Here is a 20,772-nt window from a genome sequence, read left to right as displayed (position 1 = left end):
TAGTGCTGGTGCCATGGCACAAAGGCTTGTCCCAGACTTGCAGCTTCTGCAGTGAAAAGCTGAAAATGCCCTTTTACTCGCAGTCGTTAGAGGGAAATAACAGCCGTGTAACCTTGTCCCAGCCTCGGAACAGAAATCAGCTTGCAGAGGAAGCCTGAGGGAGCGCGACCCTGAGCTGCAGACTCGAGGGCAGGAGGGTGGCTCTGCTCTGCTACGGATTCTGCACTTGCAGAAGAACTAAATCACTACAACAGCCAGAAATGTCCCTCGGGAAGGAAATCCTCTCAAAGATAAATCAATAACTCAGTGTAATTTTAGCACGCAGCCAGGAGAATTTACATTGCCAGGAAGGCTGAGGGCTCTGCCACAGAGACAGAGCCACAGCATCATCAAACAGCCCTGCAGCAGGCCCTGCACCAGAGCTCGGGCTCTGGGTATTCACTGCAAAGCCACGAGTCTGGGCTCTGCACTTTGGGACCCCACAGACCCAAATCAGAGCGCTGGCAGCAGGGATGTGGTCCAGCAAAACTCCCTTGGGACAAACCCACCTTTCCCTTTTCTCCTCCTCCTCCGCAGCAAGGCTGCTCCCTGAAATCATGGCAGTGCTGGCAAACGCTCCAGATCCTACAGGGTGAGACACACACAGAGCACAACTAAACCAGGCACTGGAGCAGAGGGAGAGTGCTCCAGCCACAGCCTCCATCCCTGGCCAGGGGTTCCCCCCAGCCAAGCCACCCACAAAACAGCTCGACAGGGATGCACTGCAGCCCCCGGTGATTAATGAGACTGCAATTTACGTAATTATATTCATGCAAAGTACACTCAGACCAGTAAGTTCAAGGGAACTAATGACACTTTAGAGCACAGTTCAACACTGAGCAGTAACTCTAGCAAAAAGAAAAGAAAAAAAAAGGCCCCTAATTATTCCGTAGCTCTTCTCCCAGATTCTCAGGGTCAGCTTGGAGGAGAAGGTGGCCTGAATTATATTTTCGTTTCCAGAACATCAACAGAATTGCTAAGTGAGTTCCAGCGGCAAGGTCAGAGCCTGCCCATTGTTATGCACGCCAGCCCCGTCCCTTCCCGGCTCGGCAGGGCGGGCTGGGCTGCCGTGCCCTGTGCCAGCGGCTCCCACCACCCTGTCCTGCTGCTCCCGGGGACACGGGCCCGGCTCCTCTGCCAGCTCTTCGCTCTGGTCCCCAGCACAGATGGACAAACCACAACAACCAATTCCTTAGAAGCCAAGTGCAGCCTCCATGTCTGAAGGTCCAGGGCCCTGTTCAGGGTAAGGCTGCTGAGCAATCTGCCCAATCCAGCCAGCAGAGATTGTGTGCACCCAGACCACTGCAGAGTGCCTGTCGGTACAGCCAAAGCCCCTGGCAGCCGTGGAGCCGTGCCAGCGCAGGGAGGGCTGGGAAGGAGTGTGCACACACAGAGCTCTTCCCCTGGTACAGCCCACCTGGAGCCATGGAAGCACTCTGGAGCACCCGTGCTGGCCACAGTCGTGCCACTCCTCACAGGCTCCTCTGGTGCCAACAAGCTCTCACACAGATTGTGCCATCAGTGCTGATGTGCTCCAAGAGCCTCTGGCTGTAAATCCAACTTTACAGCAGCTACAAATGCAGTCTGTGCTTCTGTATTACTTCATTGAGACTTGGACTTTTACAAGGGCCTGGAGGGACAGGACACAGGGAATGGCTTCCCACTGCCAGAGGGCAGGGATGGGATATTGGGAAGGAATTGTTCCCTGGGAGGGTGCCCAGAGCAGCTGTGGCTGCCCCTGGAAGTGTCCAAGGCCAGGCTGGACAAGGCTTGGAGCAGCCTGGGACAGTGGAAGGTGTCCCTGCCCATGGCAGGGGATTGGAATTGGATGAGCTTTGAGGCCCCTTCCAACCCAAACCATTCTGGGATGCAATGGCTCTGCACCTCGGAAATGCTGAGATCTGCCAGCAGAGCTGACCCAAGGGACAAGGTCAGTGCTCGAAGCTGAAGGTGCATTATGAACACCCCACACAAAGCCAGGACAACTTGTTATGCTCCTACGATGCAAAACACGAAGCTGCCTGAGAAGCCAGGGCAGACAAACTCTGCAAAGACAACACAAAAGAGGAGACCTCACAAGCCTCACATGACCCCTGTGTCTGACTGAAAACCAAACCCAAATTAAATGAATGGTCACAAGTTTGGTGTCTCAGGATTGCCCTCAGAGCTCTCCTGGTGCCTTCCAGGATCAGCAGCAGCATCCAGCAAGAGGGAACATGCAGAAAGCCAACTCAGTGATGATTAGGAAGACACATATGAAGTTACCCATCACAGAGCAACCTGTGTGCACCTAAATGTCCTGCTGTACAATCAGAAATCAATAGCAAGATGCAGAAACCCTCAACCACCCAGTAAAATATAAAGAACGCTTGTAATATTGATTTTAAAAGCACCTCAGTGAAGACAGTTCAGAAGAAGCCTGAGAAAGCAAAGCAAAATGCCTGAACTGAAGCCTTTTTTTTTTTCCTCGAAAAGACATTTGTTAGGGTTTCAGGATTAATAATGGATTTTCAATGCAAGAAGAAAAACTGAAACCCACACCAGATTCTCCTGGTAATAACAGCTTTCTGCAAAGCCCAGCTATTAATGTAACAGGGACGTCCATCAATCAAGCACACAGAAAGTACTTTGAGAGCTAAAAAAAGAGCATGCAAACATCTGCTTTTGGCAACTTAAATTTTGCCCTTAAGCACAAGGAACATAATAAATTATCAGAGGGTTGGGCTTGAACTTGTTTTCCTCCATCCTGGACTGAGATGCTGAGGATGGGAGTGAAGGTACACAAACATGCTGCTGCTGGGATTTGTCCTGACAAAAAGTGGGAGAAAAGAGCACAGTTTCATTTGCGTTTTCACTTGAAAATGCTGGTGCCATTCTCAGGAGCGAGCTGCCAACAGCCAACCCATGGGGACAGCCACAGCAAGGGGACACCAAACAGGGGTGTGGCAACTCCCTGCCTGCAGTTCAGGAAGCTCTTATGAACCCTTTGCCACCTCCAGCATCCTCAGCACGTCCAAGACTGCCCCGATGCTGGAGTGGTCCCCCAGTGGGGTGACAAATGTGCCAATGTGCTCCAAGGTGCCCATGGCATCCCTCCTCGCCCAGCTCCTTCCCTGTTCCCCGTGGAACCGTGGTGGTTTTGGCAGGTCCTCGGTGCCTGAGTCCCTCAGCGCTCTCATCAACCACCACGTCACACTTGGGGTCCATCCACGCAGCCGAGCACTGCCTGGGCTGTCACAGCAAACCCCAGAGAAGCTGGATTTGCACCAAGGAAACGGCTGGCAAAGACAGCACCGGGGTGTCCCCACGCCTCCAGTGTCTCCTCCCTTGCAAAACACAGCAGGTCAAAGCGAGCGCCAGAGATAATGAACACGATTTACTGATTCAAGCACGGGAAGCTGCAGGCATGGCTGCAACTAACTCTCAATAAATTCTGAAGAGTGACATGATAAAATGGCATTACAGAAGGCTGTAGTTATTGTCTCCCCATGCTTCCGTATCCAAGGTGCCACATTACACTTAATAACACTTTTCTCCCCAGCTGCCAGTGTTGCAAACCCTGACAAGCGAATGGCCGGGCCAGCCCTGCCCCAAACACACACATCTCCACCCAGCACACAGCTTCAGTGGCACGAGCAGGGATAAACGATTAAACCAGTGCTGCCCAGCCTGTCCCCTCTGTGCTGGCTCCTCAAGGCTGGCTCCCTGCCACGCAGCAGGACGGGAGTTTTGTCCCTGGAAGTGATGCAGAGGAGGAGCAGCTGTTGTAGGATGGTGCCTTCACGCACAGGGACCTGCTGGGACAGGAGCACGGCGAGCAGGGCCGAGCATCCCTGCCCTGCCCTCCTGGGAACACCACGGCCCTGCCAGCAGAGCAGCCCCAGCAGCAAACTCCTGCCTGCTGTCACAGCAAGCTCTGTGCCAGGCATCAGGACACCCTTGTGGAGAAACATGGAGAACCAGAGGCCCTCATGGAGGACCACAGAGCACCAGAGGCCCTCAGGGAGAACCAGAGGACCCCTGGTTCCTCGTGCCAGAGCTGCAGGAAACCTCCCCATTCAGCATTCCCAGCTCCAGTACCACTGCAGTGTGCGCTTCCATGGCTCCAGATTTAGCTGTTAGACCATGGATACAATCTTTCTTGAGCATGGTCTCCACTGAGCTTCTTGTTCTCCCTGTCGGTGTACTAGTCCTAAACCTGCAAGAAAATCACCTTTGAGCTTCAGGCAGCGCCTTGGGTGTGGATGGAAACTTGACAAGTGGAAAGGTGCTATTGCCCCATCCCTGTCTGCATCACCTGCACTGCAGAGGACACAGAAGAAATCACATGAACCATCTCTAGTCCTCTTCAGGATAAAAAAAAAAAGACAACAAAAACCCCCAAACTCACATATGGAAGTGTATCAGGTATAGCAAACAGTACAAACAGGCAGTGCAGGTGTCTGACCTGAGGACGCTTGCAGTGGATGGAGGAGGGTGTGTACATCTCCTCATCCAGTGTTCACACCTCTGACCACAGCCTGCTCTGGAGGAGCCCTGGGTCTCCTCCTCTCTTGCCAGCTGACAGGTACAAGCTCTCCTGGGCAGCCTGGCTCTGCTCCTCCTCCAGGACAAGTCCTTTCCCCTTCAGAAAGTAATCCAAAGGTTTAGAGAGCATCTGAAGAGATCAGTGTGTGGAAAGATGATGAAACAGGAGTCAAGTGAAAAGCCTCTTGACATCTCTTCCAGTGAAGGCTCTGCTCCCACAGGGTGCCTTCTCTGCAGCCTCTGGCTCCTGGCTCCAGCCCTCTGGACCCACAACTCCCCAGCAGCTCAGACATCACTTTCTGCTGCCCCTTTCTGTGTTTGCCCCGTTCAGACTGCAGCTGATATTAGTGGGGGAGCAGTCAGCACCACCACCAGGGTTTGCAGCTCTCTGTGAAGCCACCATGAGATCTTCTGTCTTTAAAAAGGCACTGCCAGACAGTCCCTGATAGCTGAGGCTGGAAACACCTCTGGGATCAACCCCTGCTCAAGCAGTGTCACCTCCAGCCCTAGGCCTGTGTTCAGGAGGGTCTGAACACCTGGAATGTCTCCCAGGACTCCACCACCTCTCACATGGAGTTGACCTGCTCCAGTGACCCTGCAGTAACCAGATTTTTCTATGTTTAAACAATGTTTTCTGTATGTTTTGCCATGGAGGTGTCTTGGAAGAGCAGCACAGCCAACAGGACAGCAGCCACTCCTCCAGCTTTACCTCAGACAGTCTATAAATACCTTCACTACACCTGTAAAACCCATCACCATGTGCCACCTCCTTACAGCTCCAGCTAATCCAGATACAGCCAGGGATAACAATTTTTTGTGTACTATCTGGTGGAGAACAGGGAGATAACTGTAATTAGTAGCACCCTGGTTAGCAGGTAGAATGATAGTGTAATTAATGAAGATCAGGTGGGCTTTGTTTCAGATAAGAAAAGCAGCAGATTCTATCAAAATGCAAATGCAGCTTAAAATACAGCCTTGGTGATCACTTAGAGGTGCTTTTAGAAACAGCACCAGCCCGAAATGCAGAGATTTCACTTGGGCTGAATGACACATCCTAAAAATAAAACCTGGTCTGGGGCTAACATGTAAATTGTTGATTAGAGCTATTTATTCACACCCTGCAGTGATGGGAGAGACTTGCAGCTCCATGTTCCTTCTCTCACTTTGCAGGATCACAGGCACATTGCTGTTATTGCCACTTGCAAGGGCTTTGCAACCCTGGGAGCTTTCCAGCAGCAGAACAGCAGCAATTCCAAGAGACAGGCTGCATACATTAACTCTGTATTCAGATAACATCCTGTTGCAAGTGAATGACCCAAGCAAAACTTCCTGCAGTCTTAAGGAGCAGGCAGAAAAATCAGGAGAGAGGAAAAAGAATCTCTGGACTGAAGAAAGATCTTTTGAATCAGAAATGTTATCCCTCATTAGAATTTCCAACACCACCACATTTACTCCTTCCAAAATGTAAACACGTAATAAAAAATTAAACGTGAATCTAGCGTGGAAGAGTTCTTCCAATAAATGGGAATTAGTTCTACAGAACATCAGGACAGACCCAAGGAGATTACATTTCTTTCCCAAGCTTTTGCTGGTAAAGCAGGGCTGGAAGAACAGAGCCATATTTATTTTTTAACTCGGAAGCTTCCTCAGGATGCTAAAGGAAGCAGCTTCAGTAAAGCAGAGCCATTTGTCTCAGTGTGCGTTCAAGTAAGAGCAAATGCAAAACCAGCTTCTAGACCTCAAGGAACATCAAATAGCTTTTTAATTTATGTCCCAAATTCCCTGCAGATTCTAAAATGAACAGAGGGCAGGGTTCAGAGAAAATGTCTCGCTCAATCAAGACAGCTGGATGGATATTCGGAGTTTTCCTCAGAGGAGCAAGGTGCTTTCACACCAGAATGGAGCAGGCACAGCATATGGCTCTGGAAGGATCTGTGGAAAATGCAGACCTGTTGCTTGTGTGACCCTGTAAATAAATGTACGAAAAATTGAGTAACTTACTTAGGAAAAAAAAGCTGGAGCCCCATCTGAGTAAGAGCACAATTTGCAGGCATGAGCTGTGAAGGACCAGGGGAAATATTCCTCACAGGAGCCATCTGACTGTGCTGACTGCCTGGAATCCCTCTGACCTTGTCCTTGGCCACCCAGAATCAGTTTTGTGGAAGTTTCAGTAAGTCAGGCCTTAGTCCATGGGGGAAACTGCAGGGAGGAAGGGCCTGAGCAAGACCATGGAAAATACTCCCTAATTATGGAAAAAGATAATGCTGCTAAACCATGGTTTAGCAATGTACATGATCCAGACTGAACAGGAAGGAAAAAACAGAGATTAGCTTCCAGAGCCAAGTTCTTTTGTAACAAATGCCACACACATCCCAGGGCCCAAATCCAGCAGCTCCTGGAGCATATGGCCACGTGTATCCTGGGAAAAGGGCTCAGAAATGGTGATCCTGGCCACGGGCTGCCAGGCACTTCCATTCCAGGAAACCTTCAATCAGGGCAGGGAGTCTGAATACAGAGCCAGCACTGCCAAAGGGATGGATGTGGAAGGAGCTGGAAAGATGGTGCATCCCCTCAGGGCTGGGGCAGCTGCCTCCATCACCACCAGCAAATGACAGCAAAACAGGAGAGTGGGCTGAAAACACAGTGTCTGCAAGATATCTATGGGTCAGGGTTTAATTTATGAAATTACAGAATAAAGTTGCAAATTGAGGGAAAAAAAAAAAAAAAAAAACTCTGCAGGAATGTCTGACCCCCAGAGCTGCCAACCTCTCCCAGAGCATGTGGTCAATCATATCCTGCAGCAAACACTGCAATGCCTGGAATGCTTGTCCCACACAAGATCACACATTTGAAGCCTGAGGGAGTTGCTGTGATTATATTTGATCAAACCTTTGGAACTGTTTCAGTGACCCTGGCACCCAAGTCCCACGTTTTGAAACCACATTCCCATAATACCCAAGGAAACTGTCAGAGCCGTGGGCCTGGTGTGGCTTGCTGGCTTTGGAAGGACGAGGGATGATAGCCAAATTGGAAATCCAAGATAACCAAGGCTGGAGGCACTGCCAAAACATTTTAGAGGAGGGAAAACATTTTTCTTCCAAAGCACTGTTACAAGCTTGAAATAAATGTGCAGACTGTTAGATAAAGACAGAGATAAAAATAGGCCTGTTATTAAATACCTCTTCTTTAATGAGGTTCATCCTTCTAAACAGCCGTGCGAAGGTTATTTGAGTTATAGCAGAAAATACAGCCTGCTTGCACATAAAAACCAGAGCAAGAGATTCCTCATCACCCAGCACACATTTAAGCACCTCTCAGCAGCTCACACGCTCACAGCATCCCCAGCTTGGCAGGGAGGAGATAAAAGGAAGGAATGAGAGATGTCTTCTCTAGGAAACAATCTCTCTTCTTTCAAAGCACTTTTCCCCCACCAAACAATGTAAATTTAACCACGGGAATGATTCCTACTGCTGATGTCTACTGCTACTGTACCAGCACCAGCCTGAGCATCATTAAAGCTAAGTCTGAAATGATTCTGAAAGCTGCAGCTTAACCTCCTCCTGTTGCACTGAAACCACTGCTTGATTCTCAGCACCTCATCCCCTGGTTTATGACCACTCCAGATCACCTGGAATACCCTGCAGAGCTCGGAATTCCACAAACCACTAGCGGCAGTCATGGCTCGGCTCATGAACACACAGCACTGCACCCTTGTTTTGGCAATGCCCCACAGCCTAGCCCGTGGCTGTGGGTTACAGAAGCTGCAGACTTATTCTGGCTGCTCAGAAGCACAATTAGTTTTTGGCAGAACGAGCGTCACTGCAAAAGACTTTTGTAACCAGTTTGTTTAATGAAACCAGTAACCTCACGGCCAGTAAGGGACAGGACTGACCTGACATGCCAAAAACCCACCCCAAAAACTCACCCCAACCCCACTTTGCTCCTAAACCGGAGCAACCCAAGCAGTACGTGTAGGGCTTTTTCTCACCACACCGGTGCTGCTGGGATCCTGGAGCTTCTGGAAATGACCGAAGACAAGTTTTACCTGCATTTGGGGGGAAAACCAATTCATTACAGAAACACTGAAACCAATACCCTCATGGATGTGCTGGGAAAACACTGACTGCCAAACCTCCCAGGTGAAGGAAAAGCAGATAGAAAACACAGGGAACAAGCCTGTGGGTGGGACTGTACCTGGCCACAGTCGAGGTGTCCTAGTGAGTGGCACCTCGGTGTCCCTCCCACTCCTGTGAGGGGGCTGCCCTGGGGAACAGCACTGCCCTCGGCTGAGGCACGGGGAAGGACACTCGTGCAGTGTCGCCCTGTCCAGAGCTGGCATCCTTCAAACACTCCCTGCTCGAGCAGAGGGCTGGGAACCACCTGCCTGCTCCCTGTCCGAGCATCTCCTGAGCCCCAGCCCTGTCCTTTTACCAACAGCAGGCAGGGAAACACCACTATCCCTCTCACCCAGCCCAGGACCAAGGCAGAGGACATGCTTGGTGTGACACATCTGCCTGGCACTGCCCCACACCCGAGGCAGGAGCTGCACCTGGGGCTTCGGCCCTGGCACTTCTGCCATGGACTTGGAATTAGGCACAAGCCAGAGACAGGGACTCTGTGCTTCCTGTGATGTGGAGGTGAGAGGCAAAGGAAAGCCCACGAGGGTGAGGAAGCTGAGAGAGGAGCCCATGAAGGCAGCTGGCATTAAAAAGGACGGGCACAAGATACATTTAGGATATGAAAAGCCTCCTGTGCAAGAGGTCAGATTGAAAACAAGCAGAGGGAGAGCTACCAGAGACCATAACTCAGCTTCCAAGCACTGAAGATTTGCTCTCAAGTCAGCCAGGCCTTTCCTACCTGCTGGAATCACCCTCCAGCTCTCCTGTTGCTGGCCAGACAAAATCATAACAACTCCACAGTCGAGATTTTTCCCCTCTGCACATCAGTAACAAGTCATTTTATAAAGAAACCCGTAGAAGAAGCATTTCATCTAGTAAGAAGCATTTCATCTAGTATAGATAAGGTTTTTAAAATTCCGTTTGCCTTCCCTCTACATGCAAATCTGTGCTGATCTGATGAGGCTCCTATTTCCTGGATTAGACACATCAAACTCTGCAAAAACGAGCATACCCTGGTGGTTTCACCCTGCATTTCACAGCCCTCTCTTGACCATGCTGCCAGAAATATTTCAGAGACCTGTCCACCACTGTCTGAGTCAGGTCCAGGTCAGCGAGAAGCCAATGGTTTGGACAGTCATTAATTCAGCAAAGCAATTAGCAAGAGCTGCTGCAGCTCAGGACATCCCAGTGAGCAGCAGGAGCAAGATACCCACAGACAAGGTGGGAGGGGACCCTCAGCAGCCACCACAGCCCCACCACGGGCTGTGAGACAGGCCAGGCACAGGACTCCTGAGGCAAAGGCATTGTTCCTGCCTTCTTCCTCTCTCTCCCAGCTTTTCAAACCTCTTCTCAGCTTAAAGCAGCGCTGGCTCATTTGGCCACCGAAATCTCCTGGAAGAGAGAGACTGGCAATGAGACTGGACCGAGTTATTCCCCATCCTGTTCTTTCCAAAACCAAAGCAAGTCCTTCACAGCAGCCTCTGGAAACACCAACGTGGCTGCCTTGAGAACTGTGTTTCCATAGGTGTGAAACCTTGTTTGTGCAGCAAATGAGACGGGAGAAGGCCCGTGACAAGTAGGATCAGCAAAGATAGCCTGAGGATCCTTGGAAGCTGCAGCCATGGATATTTAAATGCCAAGCAATGCTATCCCTGGCTCCCCACTGAACATAAGACCGTTTCATCTTTGCAGAAGCAGCACCAACAGCACGTTCACATCAGCTTCACTCTGGCAGCCTGATCAACAGCAGCAGCTATGGCTCCTTAGTTTCTAATGTGATAAAATCGGGCACTTCGGAAAATGACCCTGGGCAGCACAAACACTGGGGAGTCACTGCAGGTTCAGCTCTGCCTGCAGAGCTTTAACCATGGCTGAAGGTGCAGGCCAGCCAAGCTCCCTGCTCTGCCCTGAGACATTCCATCCAAATCCCAGAGAAATCCATGCTGCACCATGCCAGTCGCCAGTGCCAGGCTTTGCTCCATCTCTCCAGTCTGCAAGGAGCTGCTCTGGAGCAAAGGCAGCCTCTCTGCCCCACTGCTGGCTGTCTGCAGAGCAAACTGTAAATATGTTGATCTTTTGGGCAGTGGAGGTTCTCACTTGTCCATCTGGATTGGAAACTGGACTCATTAACTCCCAACTGTCAGCTGGAAAACCTGCCAGAGGCTTTCTGCCACATCAGGGAGCAAGAAAGTGCTGCTGCCACAGGGGTGGGCAGAGCAGAGGCCCTGTGCAGCTCCAGCTCTCCACTCACCACTGCTGGGGGGTAATTAACCCTCTTTTCCTTTCCCAATTAAACCCTTGCCTCTTGTATCCTTTTTCTGAATCTTCACAGCAAAGCCTTCCCAGAGGAGCCACTGCTGAGTGGAAAATTTCCCACCGTAATGCTGGGTGGAAAATCTGCTGCTCAGTGATAGGACTAGATGAACAGAGCAATCCAACCTTCAATCATCATCAGGATCACTAAACAAAATACTGGGAAATTTGGTGCCCAAATAACAAAAGTAGGTAATTCCCAGGAAACAAACACTTGTGTACTCTGGGATGCTGCACGGCAGATTTGAGGACACCAGAAAGGTGAAGGAAATGCTGTTATACACAGAACCTCCAAGAAAACTGTCAAATTGATGGAAAAAACCACCACAGAATCATGGAAGGTTAGAAAAGACCTCTCAGGTCAAGTCCAACCATTAACCCAGCACTGCCATGTCCCTAAGCACCACATCTACACCTTTTTTGAACACTTCCATTCATCTGTGCCATCCCAAGGACTGAGGATCAGCTTCTGGTTGCCACAACCGTCAGGTAGGATCACCTTGAGAGGCAGCAGGTGCTTCTGTGTGCAGACAGACTCACCTCCACGAGCCTGGCAGAGGTTAATGCACACAGCAACAAAAGCAAGTCACCTCTGCCAGCTTTCTCCAGAGAGGTCCCAGCTCCCAAGGGTACTATCACCTGGAGAAAGTGTATTCTGAAAGGAAAGAGACAGCAGAGGAAGCACAACTTCAAACAAATTCTGTGGCTGCGGTGGAGCAGTTACCTGGCCACGAGGAGTCTGAGCAGGGGTGTGAACCTTCATTCAGAGGACACTGCAATCCCACTCACTAAACCCCAAAAAACCTGCAGGTTCCTGCGGACTCCAACCACGGACAGAAGGAAAAGCCCCCCAGATGATGCCAGAACAGTCCAGTAGCAGAGGTGCTGGAAGCCTTTCCGAGGCACACGTCTCCCATCGGGCTGAGCCCGCTGCACCTGGTGCATTATTTAGTGCCAAGTGAGAAAGAAGCAATGCCTAACAAAGTGTTAAAGGACTTTGGGAAGTTTCACCAACCTTTCCAGAGCCGTCAGCTCCGGCTGCCTGGCAGAAGAGACAACTGATCTTGCTTCCAGATTACAGGCGGCACAGCTCTTAGGGCAACTGTATCTCTCTGTCTGCATCCAGCTACCTCCAGCAGCTTGAAGTGTGCTCAAAGTGCAAGAAAGCACTTGATCAAAATCCAGCTCACACTGTAGACAGCGAGGAACAAGCGCCCAAAGCGTTACAGATACAATAACAATTGAATTGGGGGGGGATTTGACAGGTTACAGGTTGATGACACTGCTGCAGTCTCGGCGGAAATGTGGATTGATGCAATTAGCAACAGGGAACTAGAAACTCAGCAGAGGAAAACTGGGAATACATCTATAAAAGATGAGATGCTGCACCATTGTAGAGAAGCACAAAAATCCTGCGTGAGCTCACAACAGAACAAGTTGAAGCAGGAGGGAGACGGAGGAAACGCAACTCCAAGCTCCCTCCCCATGCTCAGGACTGAAATCCAAATTTATTTAAAACATTTGCTTCCCCCAGAGAGACTGGCCCAGTTTGCCACACGGATACAACGGGAGAGGGAGTGGGGGTGTCCTGGAGAGATGGGCAGCAGAAGGCAAACTCCTGAGCACAGCCCAGCCAGCCCAGCCAGGCTCTGCTGGGCTGCCAGTGAGTGCAACCACATCGGAAAACACGGGAAGATGCAGAACCAGTGGATTAGACACACTGCCAAGGTGCAGGGCTCTGCTGAAGGGCCAAAGGGTGCATCCTTGTGCAGCCATATCAGCAGCTTCCCTCGTGCCAGGCTCAGCTCCCTGCCCAGCACTGAGCTATGCTCACAACTGGGAAAGCATCGAGGCCAGGGGCTGCAGGGATGGGCTCATCCTTGGGGGTCCCCAGCCTTGGGTAACACACGTGCTGAAAGTGTGAGTGCCAGCCCACAGAGATTTGACTTCAGAGGAGCCCCCAGGAGACAGAAACCAAAGCAGGCTGCTCTTTGTGCCATGTCCCCAACGCTGGGATCTGCAGCAGTTAGAGCATGAGGCAGGACACCGCTTCAGTCTCTACAAGAGTAACCACAATCGCTCTCCTCTGTGAAGACTGAGAAGCTCCCCACTTCCCCAAGCCCTTCACTGCATGTGCCCAACATGGAATACCTACAGAAATGAAGCGGAATAAGGCACCTGGGCAGTGGCGAAGGTGCTTGTGAACAAACCCTGCAATGAGGTTTCTGATGATTGCAAGAATGTACATGTTCTGCTCCAACAAAGCTGGTGGGGAGCTGCCAGGCTGAATAATGAGCAGGGACACCACACGCCTGCCATACATAATGGTACAGAAATGGAATGTAAGTATATACTGCGGCTCTGTGGAACGTAGGGGCTTTTGTAGCCATTTATGTTATACAAAGATGTACATTTGGAAAAGTCATTCCGCTATATCTGGCAGAAATTGCAAGACAAATGGAACCCATACTTATTCATTCAATGATAACACCAAGCACAGGATAAAGCTCTTAAATTCAGAGCACTTTACAAAAATTAATTACTACTTAGTTCACCCTTGTGAGGTGGGAAGGTATTACACCTGCATATACAGGAGGACACCAAGGCACAAGTGGATTAAACAGCTCATCCAGGACCCCAGAGACAGGCTAATTGTTGAAATATGTATGCACACATGCATCTGTGTGTGTTTGAATGGGTTTGGCCCCTCCAGAGCCTTCCCAGCACACAGAGGCCAAGCCGCTCCACTGGGCTCCTCTCACCACAAAGTCCCAGGCACGTCTAATGAAAGACACCAACCCAAAGAAAAGGAAGAGATTTTTTTGTGGTTTGCACAGATAGAAATAAAAGCTGGCTTTCAAACAGCCAAGGAACAGAAAGCCCATTGTTAAAAAGCTGTGCAGTGCTCCAGTGACAGCTCCTAATCAGCTTGCCATTGAGCAGCTCCACACCGGAGCACAGCAGACCTGGGAATCCACGTGCCAGCAAATGTTATAAAACCCATCCCTTGACAAATGAAGAGAAAAAGGGCTGTGGAGCCAGTGAGAGACAGCCCCCCACCCACTACAGAGCTGGCAGCCCACTCCTCCTGCCCCAGTGACCTGAAAGCACTTGAGCAACTGCTCCCCTTGTGGGACGCTTTGCCCTTGGCCTCCAGTCCCTGCGCGGGGTCACCGAGTCCTCCTGTCTTTATCTGAACATCAGCAAAAGCACACATTGTCATGGGAACAAGCAGGTGTTGGAGAGTCTGCACGGCTCCTGTCAGTGCTGACAGGTGGGGTTCCAGAGGGATGCTATAATTAGCCAGCAGCAGTTACCTGGGCGCAGGGTTTGCCACTGATCTGTGGGGTAAAACACTTCCAGGTCTTCAGGATCAGCGTCATCCTCTGTCACCGGCTCGTTCCCACTGTCATCTTTTATGTCGCTCTCTTCTATTTTCGTAAGGGCAAACTCCTTTTGGAGAGAAGAGATTCAGCTCATTAGCAATTGCATCTGGGTAATTTAGTGCTGGCTGAGAATACAAAATTTTTTCCCTCGCCAGCAGATTTTTTTTTTTTGACATCCGAGATTCTTTCCACATGGTTAAATTTAGATTTAAAGTATATTAAAGGTTAAACATGCATAACTAGCATGACATTTGTGCTGAACAAAGCAATGCAGCTTATTTCCTATTCCAGAGCAGGTTGCAGGTTTCAATCCAGCTTCCACAGAGCCTCACCTGTATTTCAGTCAGATGCAGGAGCCCTGGCTATTATTAGGGTTGTGTAACGTTGTAAGACCCCATTTTCCCTTCCCTAAAAATATGTCAAACTTTTAACTTTTTCAGCTGAAATTTTCCACACGAGTGGAACGCCTCAAGGCTTGTTGGTTGGTTTGTTGTTTTTTTTTTTTTTTTTTTCTTAAATGCACTTATTTCAGGCTTGGAGAAGATTTCAGCTAAAATAGTTCAGCTATTTCCAAAATAGGACACGGGGAAAAAACACACCGAGTTGCCCACATGATACAAATGTGAGGATCCTCTTCTCCACCCGCTCCCAGTGTTCTCCAAGTCTTTTAAAACAATGAGGCAGGGATTTAATCACCACCTCCATGGCAAGTGCAGCACGAGGATGGCAGAGGTGTGGGACAGCAGCCAGCACGAGTGGTTCGACATTACACCAAGGGAAGAACAGGGAAGAACAGCAGGGAAAAAAATCCTTGCTGCGAGGGAAACGTTGCTGTTCAATGGAAAGCCTCCCCAGGGAGATGGTGGGAGTCACATAAAACTCTGGAGAGTGCATAGTAACGACCTGTGCTCCCACACCAGGCACTGACTCCTGGGTCTGTGCTGTTCTGGTTCGAACAGGAACAGATGAACTGGTCCAGGTTCATCATCCTGACTGCTCAGTGCCCGCTGAAGGGAATATTTTCAGCTTCTGAGATCACCAGTTCAGTCACCACTGAAGAATTTGAGATAACCACCCTACACAAATGATTAGTCCTAATTGTTGGCAATCAGAAAAGAGTTACAGCTCACTTCATGAAGTGTTTGGATATCAATCCTTAGGATGTTTTCACAGGGAAAAACATAAGTAAATTCAGAGGTTAACTGTAAATTTTGGGACGCGTTCTGCCTTCAGTTCTTCCACTCTTTGGGAAAAAATGCATGCACATTTTATTTCAGAATTTGGATGCTATGCATATAAATGTCCATTTCCAGCCTCAAAGAGTATTTCTAAGCAACAGAAATGTCGACCTGATCAAAACACCTCCGGTAGCAATGACAGCGTGGATGTGGCACTCGGGGACACGGGCTGGTGGTGGCCTTGGCAGTGCTGGGTTAATGGTTGTGCTCAATGATCATGAAGGTCTCTCCCAACCTAAACAATTCCACGATTCCACAACTGTGGCAGCACACAAAGATGGCTGACAAACCTACAGAATGTTTTCATTTTAGCTGTCGAAAGGGACTGCCCTTTCAGAAATGCATGAGAAACCAAATCTTAACTCCTGCTTTTGCTGAGTGCAGCAGGGGCTTGGGATTGTTCAAATTATAGCAAATGGTTAAAGCTCAGGAACAATCACAGCCATAAAAACCCAGGTTGTGCAGATGAAAATCAATGTTAACATTTTCCGAGCCAAGACTCAACAGGACTAAAAAGGAGTGAGTGGAGCAGTTATTACTTAGCTTATTTCCACAGCTCTGTGATTATCCAAGAGGGAGTTAGTGATACAGGCTATTGTAAATTTACCACCAGGTCGCCCAGTGCTGGATCTGTTCAAACACATAATGGAGACAGCTGATGTTTACCTGCTCTGCTTAGGAAAAGTGCTGGGGTTTAAATGCTCAGTAAGGAGAAAAGGATGTGACTTGGTTCATTTAAGTGTTGCTGTCACTGCCTGGCCACAGTTGCTCTGCAGTACCCCATTTTCATTAGCATTTCTAGCAAAAATGGGCAGCACCACACAAGCGATTCTTCATTTACACAGAAATCAGTCGAATTGTTTTTGGTTTCTTTTCATAATTCAAGCAGGAGAAAGAGGTTTCCTAAAGAACAGTGGGCATTTCCTTAAAGGCAAAAGGCGTCCTTGTTTCATCAGTCTGAAATGAAGGGCAGGAAGGTCAAAAGCCTGAGCAGGGAGGGTCTGGGACACTCTGCAGCCTGCTTGTGCTACATGAGGGATGTGACTGCTGTGGAGCCTTTGGAGGGGAGTGCAGGAAAAGGTGATGGGAGAGTAACCCCATTAATCCTGCCTGGACCTCGGGCTGCTGCCCATTCCCACACCTGTGACTGGGAGGCTGTCCCAGTGCTCAGTCTCCAGCTGGGATGACTGGGCTCTACCTCCAGCCTCCTTCCTCCCCTCCCTCCCTGAAATAAAGGTGTATTATCTCATGCCAGATATCTCATGCTTCACAGAATCACAGATTGGAAAAGCCCTCCCAGCCCATCGAGTCCAAGCTGTGCCCGATGCCCACCTTGTCCCCAGCCCAGAGCACTGAGTGCCACCTCCAGCCCTTCCTTGGACACCTCCAGGGATGGGCACTCCAAACCTCCCTGGGCAGCCCCTGCCAAGGCCTGAGCACCCTTTCCATGGGGAAATTCCTGCTGCTGTGCACCCTGAGCCTGCCCTGGCCCAGCCTGAGGCCGTTCCCTCTCCTCCTGTCCCTGTTCCCTGCCAGCAGAGCCCGACCCCCCCGGCTGCCCCCTCCTGTCAGGGACTTGTGCAGAGCCACAAGGTCCCCCCTGAGCCTCCTTTGCTCCAGCCTGAGCCCCTTTCCCAGCTCCCTCAGCCGCTCCTGGGGCTGCAGCCCCTTCCCAGCTCCCTTCCCTGCCCTGGACATGCTCCAGCCCCTCAGGGTCTCTCTGGCCATGAGGGCCCAGAACTGGACACAGCCCTCGAGGTCCCTCAGCAGGGCCAGCACAGGGGATGGGCACTGCCCTGGTCCTGCTGCCATCCCAGTGCTGATACAAAAGTCACTACATGGCTCCAGGTGGGCCCAAGGCACTGACCTTACAGTGCTTACACCATGATCTGTCCTTGGATTGGCTCTGGGTGACAGTGCAGCCCCCAGACAGCTGCATCCCAAACCAGCAGCCCAGCAAGGTGCAGTGCAAAGGCAGGAGGGTCCAGGCACATGGAGTCTGGTGGTGCCCTGTGCCAGTGTGGCTGGGATCCGTTTATTAGACAAAAAGCCACCATCCTCTACTGCTCAAGCTTCCTCAAGGAAGTTTTCTGTGGGCCTGGCACCAAGGGCTCTGCAGCAGGATCCATCCCAGGGAGTTCTGCACACCTGTACCTGTGCTAAGGGGCAGACAGACCCCACTCGCCTCATCTGCAGCTGCCAAAAACCACTGCAAGCAGCAAAATCCATGCAGGTGGGACCCAGGGACCTGAAAGGATGCTCTCCTAAGCCTGACTCACCTGTGGTGACTCAACAGATGCACAGCCAGGAACCTACTGAGGCCACCCCTTCCCCTCTGCTTGCCCCTAGAACACACAATTGGCTCTGCCTCTTGCCAGGGGAGCATGTGTGACAACTCCAAATAAAACATCTAAGCCAACAAGAGAGCTGCCCCAGTGGCACTGTTCCTGCTGGAAACCCTCTGGATTGAGCACATTCTGGATTTCCTGGGGTGAGGCAGACAGTCTTAAGAAGCCCTTCTGAAACGCTGTTGTTGAAGTCCTGCTGTTGAGAAGAGGTCTCACCAACACCCTCCCTGGCTCTGGAGGGGGATCAGGAAAGGCTGTCACCCCAGCAGAGACCCTGGTGGCTGGACAGCCCTTAGTGAGCAGGGCTCCCAGCTGGAGCAGCCAAAACTTACGGGAACTCTGTCGCTCAGGCTGGACCAGGAGAAGAGCACAGACAGCAGCAGCACCAGCAGGCTGACGCTGGCAGCGGGGGAGAGGAGAGCGGCCCAGCGAGACATTGCCACCAGCCTGGAATGCAAAGGAAAACAAACCCAACAGTGTTTTTTTCCATTTTCACAGGTTTCAGGACTCTTTACACAACACTTTGCAACACAGCATGGGATCAGGGGTGCGACACCACAGGAAGCACAACACCTCGAGGTGTGAGCACACGGGGCTCGTGGGGGGCAGCCGGTCTTACTGCTAATGGGGTTTGTGACAGGTAATGCAAAGTACCTTATACTGACCCTGCAGGGGATAAAATCTCTCCTGGAAAATATGAGGAGACCTGCAAGACTTGTTTAAAATCATTGTGTTAGTGCCATGGATGACAACTACAGGGAAAAATAAAAAGCAGTACAATCCCGTAAAAGCTTTTTATGCCTCTTTTTAAGCACAGAAGTAGCTGCCGTAATTCAAATTAAACAAAACGACCAGCTGTCCAAGGATCAGGGGTTTATCTAATCCATATGTAGGTTTTTCTTGAGGAAAACAACATTTTGCAGAGGTCAACAAGGTTTGCTTGGTGGTTCCTACAGCACAAGGCTTTCCCTGCTGCTCAGAGCAGCGGCTCACCCGAGCCGTGGGGACAGGAGCTGGCTCTGACCACACTCAAGGGGACCAGGGAGCAGTGCCACGGCACAGAGCCACCCTGACCGACCACAGAGCTCCTGCTGAACAAGACAGGGGGAAAAATGCAGGGTTCTGCTGTTGTGGGTGCCAGTGCCCAGGCACGGAGCTCGTGTGCCCACCCTACGTGTGTAACCACGCACACGTGTGCCCCCACTGCCTCGCCACACGAGGCTCTGGATCCACCTACAGCCTTCAGCTCGCTGCTGGGGTAGGGAGTGGAGCAGCCTGCCAGCACACAGGCTGCACAAGTATTTCCTTTGATTGGCTCTAAATTTACACGCTGCTAAATTAAACTAAATGAGGTCTTTTGAAAGAAGATGGGACTGATTAGTTCCGTTCAAACACTCCTTCATTACTCATCCCTCCATCAAGTCTGCTCCTACTCCTATCCAGGTTTTAAAGAATTTCCTCCCATACATGCAGTCTGAAATATCTTGCCTTCTCTCTGCTGTCCATCAGGATGGCACAGCACACCACAGAGTTCTCCTTCCTTGAAGCAACCACTTTCTGTCCCACAAAGCAGAAAACCTGCTCTCAGGAGCACCCAACACCAGCTCCTGCCACCAAAGAGCCTCTGCCCCCAGAAGCCTTCAGGGACATGGAGGGAAGGCTCCTCTCCTTCCACCCCTTCACTGGTACCTTGGCTCTCCACTTCATTATGTTACTTCCTCCTCTTCCTGCTTGGTTTTTGCCAGAAAAAAAAGAAAGACAGCCCACCACATCACACTGGTCAGTGGTGGACAGGAGAGGGACAGAGCAGGGAGCAGAGATAACAATACATCTGATATACTTCTGCATCTTCCAAAAACTCCTGAGCCAGGGTCTTCCTCAACAGCAGCCTCTACCTCTGAGCCATCTCCACCACATCAACTGGATTTTCCCCATTAATTGGTTTCGGAGCAGATCTGGATTTCTGACACCCACAGCATCCCTGAGCAATGAGTTCCCCTGCTTAACTCACACAAGGCAGGAAAGCATCACCTCCCATTTCCTCCTTCAGTGTCTCCTCTTTTCTGAAGGGTCAAAGAACCACCTCAAGGACCCACAAGCCCTTATTAACCTGAACTGGAGTAGAAGAAAAGCTCCCTGTTTCCGTAAGACAGGCAGAGACAACCTGTGGCCAGAGCCTCCATCTCTCTCCTGGGACGTGGCCAAGCAAAACCAGGCTACAGCCAACACCCAGGCTCCTGAGCTGGAACTCCCAGAGCACAATGCACAGGTTCAAACTCCATCTGCTCCCAGAAGATCTTTATGTCCTTCTGGACAGTGCCACAGTCACGACCTCAGTCTCAGGGTGACCACACATTTCCCTCTCACCTCAGAACAAACTGCTGCTTTTCGCACAGGAAACAGGTTTTTAGGTTTGGTTGGGTTTTTGTCAGTTATGAAACAAACAGCAAAACTGGAATAATGAAAAATAGATGTATCCCTCAAACTTTATCTGCAAGCCTGGAAATAAAAAGAAAAAAAAAAAGAAAAAGAAATTCAACAAAGCAGTGGCTGAAAGCAAACGCACACTCCCAATAAAAATAGAGCTCACGTGTACCGAGGAGGCTGGTAGCAAATGACAGCACAGCCTCTTCCAAGCCTCCAGCCTCCTGCCTGCCTGGCAGATGACATCCGCACAACAATTAGCAGCGTGCTTCGGTCCCAGGTAGGCAGGAGGAGCCAACATGTGCAACACGGGGCTCTGAAGCTCCTGGAGAGAAGCCTGCACAGGCTGACACCTCGTTACAGACAGACGCACGCAGAG

At 50.5% G+C, this 20,772-nt stretch overlaps 1 protein-coding gene across 3 annotated transcripts in view; it reads right to left on the bottom strand.

The window, feature by feature from the left end:
• The window catches only part of SIL1 (SIL1 nucleotide exchange factor), a 99,888-nt gene that overhangs the window by 60,191 nt on the left and 18,925 nt on the right, over positions 1–20,772 (bottom strand). For 2 of the 3 annotated variants that reach the window (XM_048320115.1, XM_048320114.1), the window contains exons 2-3: positions 18,302–18,416; positions 14,315–14,450 (exon numbers count right to left, since the gene is read on the bottom strand). In XM_048320115.1, the coding sequence (XP_048176072.1) occupies positions 14,315–14,450; positions 18,302–18,406 (241 nt within the window). In that variant the 5' untranslated portion in view covers positions 18,407–18,416. Of the gene's footprint in view, positions 1–14,314; positions 14,451–18,301; positions 18,417–20,565; positions 20,655–20,772 lie in introns of those variants that run through there. The other variant, XM_048320113.1, reaches the window with a different exon arrangement.

The sequence above is a fragment of the Corvus hawaiiensis genome, chromosome 15 (assembly GCF_020740725.1).
Source record: "Corvus hawaiiensis isolate bCorHaw1 chromosome 15, bCorHaw1.pri.cur, whole genome shotgun sequence".
Classification (NCBI taxonomy): Eukaryota; Metazoa; Chordata; class Aves; order Passeriformes; family Corvidae; genus Corvus; species Corvus hawaiiensis.
The sequence above is the reverse complement of the archived record's forward strand: the minus strand, read 5'-3'. Positions and strand labels throughout refer to the sequence as shown.